The following is a 5,599-nucleotide window of genomic DNA, read 5'->3' as shown; positions in this document are numbered from 1 at the left end:
CCGATCAAATGGTACCTGGGCGGACACGGAAGACGACCTGGAACAAGTGGCCACAGGCTATTTTCAAACTTTGTTCACTTCATCAAACCCCTCGGATTTTGATGATTCTCTCAGGTACATTACGGAGAAGGTAACCCTAGCCATGAATAAAGCCCAGTACGAAACAAAATAACAAAGGATTGCACTGGATAGCCTGGAAAGATATTTGCACTCTTGAGGATAAAGGTGGACTCGGCTTTCGAGATCCCAGAAATTTCAATCTCGCATTACTTGCAAAGCAACTTTGGAGGTTAATCCAACATCCATCGTCTCTCCTTGCTAGAGTTTTAAAAGGGAGATACTTCCGGCTCTCGACCCCTATGGACGTCGTATAGGCAAGCTCTCCATCTTACGTATGGCGCAGCTTGATGGCCACTCAGCCACTCTTGAAAGCCGGCCTGAGACTTTCTATTGGCTCGGGTAACAACACTATCGTCTGGTCTGACAACTGGATACCAGACACGAAGCCACAGCCAACCACTCCTTGCGGCCCCTCCTTCAACCCAAACCTCCGCATCTGTGATCAGTTTGACTCAACATCTCAAGGTTGGAACTTACCAAAGCTTCAAAGCTTAATATCACATGACGACATCCCTCTCATTCAGAGCCTGAGACTCCCCAGATCCTCCCGCTCAGATGGCTACTGCTGGGCTCCCACGAAGTCTGGCGCCTACACCGTCCAGTCCGGGTATGCTCTCGCGATGGAAATGGATTCAACTCGCGCCCCGCCCCTTGTCTTGGAACCTAGTACCACTAGTCTGAAAGCCAAAGTTTGGTCCATCAAAACTTCAAGAAAGATAAAACACTTCATTTGGAATGCGTTATCAGACTGTGTACCGGTTTGTAGTCGTATCTCCGATCGCCATTGTGCTACAGACAGGAACTGCCCTTGCTGCGGACCCGATAATGAGACCGTCAACCACCTACTCTTCGTGTGCCCACCTTCTGTTCAGGTATGGGCCCTTGCCCATATTCCTCACTCTCCGGGTCTCTTCCCGAGCACATCAAACCTAAGCAATCTCCACCACCTCCTCTGGCGGGCACAAGGACTTGGCATTCCATCCTCGATCCTAGATAATGTGCCCTGGATTCTGTGGTTTTTTTGGAAAGCTAGAAACGAATGTCTTTTTAACGGGATAGAAACCCCTCCTCTTGATACAGTTCAACTAGCTCTATCGGAAGCAGACAATGGGAGGCTAGCGCAAATTCTACATACTTCTCCCGGCGATGAAGTAAACCTCCCACCAAACAGTGCTCAACCCCTCAGCCCCCAATGCTCGATTGATGCCTCATGGCACCAAGAAGACGCTCTATTTGGCGGAGGAATGGTCCTGAAGAACGAGGATGGGGTCACAACCTTTGGTTCCTTCTCTAGTAACCGAAGCTTAACCCCCTACATGCCGAGCTTCATACTCTGTTGTGGGCCATGAAATCCTCACTCCAGCTGGGCCATCTGGATATGACCTTTGAGACTGAGTGTCAACAATTGGGCAAGTTCATTAAAGAAGATAAAGAAGAAGACTGGCCATCCTTAATGGTCGAATTTGAAGAGTTTCACCACCTTCATTTTATTTTTAACTTTTGTTCTATTCGTTTAAACTCTCGTTCATGTAATATCCGAGCCGACAACCTTGCAAAAGGTGCTCGAGCCCGTGGTTCAATCTTTTCCCATGTAAACTCTAGATCCCCTAGCTGGATGGCTCAAACCAACCACACGGATCTCATTTAATAAAATATGGAGCTTTTGATGCCAAAAAAAAATACAGTAATTTTAAGGATTTTCATTGTTTTTACTTATGTTTTTCACTTTTTGACAATGGTCACAACTTGAGATGAATATATGTGTTTGTTCGAATATTATTCGAGATTTGTTTGTGATATAATGTAAAAATCTTGACATGAATTATTTTCAAAAACAATTTGTGGACAGAAGGTCCGCAATCACCAGTAACTAGAACCCAAGGCAAGCGCAGCACGGCGGCAATAGTGTGTATGTGTGGTTTACATAATGATGTCTCCTACTTTATCTTTTGTGTCTCCGTAAGAGCATCATTAATGCGGTCGCTTAACCCCGTTTCTTAATGTTATTAGCAAAAAAAAATTAGGTTAAATGCAAATAAATGTTTCTTAATTAGGGGCTAGAAGAGACGGTCTTCTGAGACATGTGTTGCCCAAAGGGCGTTCATCTCTCTCTCTCTCTCTCTCTCTCTCTCTCTCAGGAATCACTCTGTGTCTCTCTCCCTAATTGATCTCTGCGTCTCCTTCTTGCTCTGTAATCGGCTATCAGAGAATTTAGAGGCGTAAATGAATGGCGAAGGAGAGGATGCATCCAAAGTAATTCACGTGAAGTTCATAAAGAAGCTTGACGCTCCGTTCAAAGTTCTGGTCACCTCCTTCGTTATCCCTTCCAGTGTCACTCGTCTCGGTCTCTCTTCCATTGTCAACTCTCTTCTCACTCTCGGTACACTTCTCTCTCGCTCTTTACCTTGTTGATTTTTTAGAGTTGTCAGTTTCGATTTCCGCTTGTACTTGTTAATTAGAGTGTACATGAAAACTTATCTATTAGTGATAACTTGGATCATTGGATGAACAGAAAAGCCTGAGCTATTTGACTTCCTGATCGATGGGGAGCTTATTCGAATGTCGCTTGAACAGTTTCTTGACGCGAAGGGAATCTCAGGGGTAATGTTTTTAATCATAATCACTCACTAAACACAGCAGATTTTCATTTCGTGTGGCACATCGAATTGGCGTTGATAGTATTTTTAAACCATTGGTTTTTGCAGGAAATGACTCTTGAAATCGAATACATAAGGGTTGTGGCATCAAAGGTGAAGATTCCGGTTCACTGAAGTCATCTCTTTATGTATAAAGGTTGATACAGCTGAATCTGGTGACACTACTACAAGACTTGATGCTTACAAGATATTACGTGGACACAAGGCGTCAGTGGAAAGTGTTACAGCTCAGAAATATGGAAGCAATGTTTGATGTTTTCCCTTGCGCTTGGCTTGTGTGTTGCAAGTGAAACTACATTGTCTTCCATCGCACCCACCTACTGTATAATGTAATTCAGGTTTGCTCGGATGGGATTGCACGATCAATGTGTGGGATACCAATGAGTCTACTTCAGAGTTGTCAGTACCAGGGAAGAAAAGAAAAGGAAATAATCAGGCTGAGGAACCTCAGTTAGAGGTACAATCAATAAAGTCTGGATGATATGCAAACTCTCTTGTCTCTTCAGATCAAGAGGAAGAGACAAATGTACTCTCTAACAGTTGTATTTTCTCAGTTGAAGTATGTAATTGCAATTTTGATATGGACTTTGTTACAGGGAGAGGCGGAGACTACACTTGTTGGACACACACAATGTGTCTCATTAGTTGTTTGGCCAGAGCATGATGTAGATTCTTGTTGATGGGACCATTCCGTAAGGACATGGGATGTTGAGACAGGGAAAGATTCATTGAACTTGGTATGCCTTCTCACAATCCTTTGCTTTCTAATGAATTCAGGCGCACACACCAGAACCCCCTTATGCTAAATTTGCTTGTGCGTAAACGTGATAAAGACAACAAGCTCAGATGCTTCTTTCAAATTATTTCCGTTTATTTTACTAATTTTTGTTTATATGTTTTAATTTTAAAATATATGTTTAAAATGTAATTTTTTACTATGTTTTATTTAATAAATAAATTTTACTAAACAATGTTTAATATTTTTTTCTTATAAGAGCCCTTAATTAAGAGACTAGCATTGGAGCACAAAATGTCGGTGTCTCTTAACTAAGTTTTTAACTAACATTTAATACTTAAAAAGTCATTAAGAGACCTTAATGGGGTTCTAGGGTTAATGATGTTCTAAGATTTTGATTGCTGTTTTTTTTTACAACAAAACGCTAGTAACCTAAGCAGATTCCAGACCCGTTAGCCATCTCGGGGGAATTGAATCAACATAAACCATAGCATAAGCTAGATTCCGAGTACCACGTGCCAGCTTATCCGCCATTGTGTTTTTTGCCCTTGGAATATGTTGGAAAGAGAAAGTTTGAAAAAATTCCTTACATCACAAGAATTCTTTCCATATGTGTAATGAATGATGGCAACTCTGTAGGTGTAGACACCATTTTCACCAGTTGAGAACAGTCAGTTGCAAACTCCACCTCTGAGATATGAAGGGTCTTCATGCACTCTATTTTCCAAATCAGCGCTTCGCATTCGGCATGTAAAAGTGATAGACTTCTGCGGATGTTCATGGCTCCCATCATAGTATCAGTAGATCCTTCCTTCCTATAAACCATCATTGTCCTCTAAAAATATCTTGTTCTTTCCATGCTCCATCAATATAACACCAATTGGTACCATGTAAAATTTGATTTTCAGGCAATTCCGAAAAAACTCGTGTTGAGGGTTCCTTAATTTGAGCTTCAGTCCACAGAGCACTTTCGATCTCTTCTTTTCTTAGAATATCTGGTGGATCTCGGGTTTTATTTTTAAAAATCTTATCATTACGATTTTTCTAAATATACTACAATATCTATGGAAAAAGTGTAAATTTTTTTTAAGAAATGACATATATATACTAAAAAAAATTTCAATGTGGAATTTTTTATTCTCCCGTTAGCTTTAATAATATTTTTTAATTAAAATCTTAAAAGACATTTTGTTTACACTAATCCAGTATTTTATCCAGTACAATGGACTTCAAATTTGGTTCCAATAACTTCTGCCAAGCTCTCGGGTGCTAACCCATTTTCAGATTTAAAATTTGAGTGAATGTGTAACATCCCGAGTTGTGATATGTGAAAAGGCTAAAGAGAATTGATTTGACTACCTATGTCACCAAAGTTGACTTACCTTTTTCGTCACACATCCGTTTAGAACTCCAGAGTTAAGCGTGCTTGGGCTGGAGTAGTGGAAGGATGAGTGACCTATCGGGAAGTGATTCGCGATAACGTGCGAGTGAGGCCAAAGCATGGAGAAAGGTCGGATGGTGATTGTAAGGTCAGTAAACAATGATTTCGAGCCTTGGAAAATTAACGGACCGATCGCTGGAACAGGATGGGGCCCACAGGCCGAGAGAGCGGGCATGGGGGCCAATTAGCTGTGGGCGGTCGAGGCGTTATAAGTGGTATCAGAGCTGGTTAGCCATCTTAGTTCTGACCTGAGAGCGTCTTGAGACCTGTCGTGGGGCGCAACGAGGACGTTGCGTTCTTTGAGAGTGGGTGAATTGTAACATCCCGAGTTGCGATATGTGAAAAGGCTTAAGAGAATTGATTTGGTTACCTATGTCACCAAAGTTGACTTTCCTTTTCCGTTACACATCCGGTTAGAACTCTAGAGTTAAGCGTGCTTGGGCTGGAGTAGTGGAAGGATGGGTGACCTATCGGGAAGTGATTCGCGATAGCGTGCGAGTGAGGCCAAAGCACGGAGAAAGGCCGGGTGGTGATTGCAAGGTCAGTAAACAATGATTTCGAGCCTTGGAAAATTAACGGACCGATCGCTGGAACGGGGACCCACGGTCCGAGAGAGCGGGCGTGAGGGCTCATTAGCTGTGGGCG

General features: G+C 42.3%; 1 protein-coding gene across 3 annotated transcripts; it reads left to right on the top strand.

Annotated features, from left to right (window-relative positions):
* Positions 1-2,009: 2,009 nt before the first annotated feature.
* LOC106360935 (ribosome biogenesis protein WDR12 homolog) lies at positions 2,010-3,785 on the top strand. 3 transcript variants are annotated; one of them, XR_007315630.1, is made up of 4 exons: positions 2,010-2,500; positions 2,633-2,721; positions 2,826-3,303; positions 3,374-3,785. XR_007315630.1 is itself a non-coding variant. In XM_013800612.3 (3 exons), exons 1-3 carry the CDS (start codon positions 2,344-2,346, stop codon positions 2,889-2,891), a joined length of 312 nt encoding a protein of 103 aa, XP_013656066.1. In that variant the 5' UTR covers positions 2,010-2,343; the 3' UTR covers positions 2,892-3,785. The 3 variants fall into 3 exon arrangements, 1 of the variants encoding a protein (XP_013656066.1); XR_007315629.1 differs by having other exon boundaries at positions 2,016-2,500; positions 2,826-3,234; XM_013800612.3 differs by having other exon boundaries at positions 2,826-3,785.
* Positions 3,786-5,599: the final 1,814 nt, after the last annotated feature.

This window comes from Brassica napus, chromosome A8 (genome assembly GCF_020379485.1).
Source record: "Brassica napus cultivar Da-Ae chromosome A8, Da-Ae, whole genome shotgun sequence".
Taxonomy (NCBI): domain Eukaryota; kingdom Viridiplantae; phylum Streptophyta; class Magnoliopsida; order Brassicales; family Brassicaceae; genus Brassica; species Brassica napus.
Note: the sequence above shows the minus strand (reverse complement) of the source record. Positions and strands in the feature narration are given on the sequence as shown.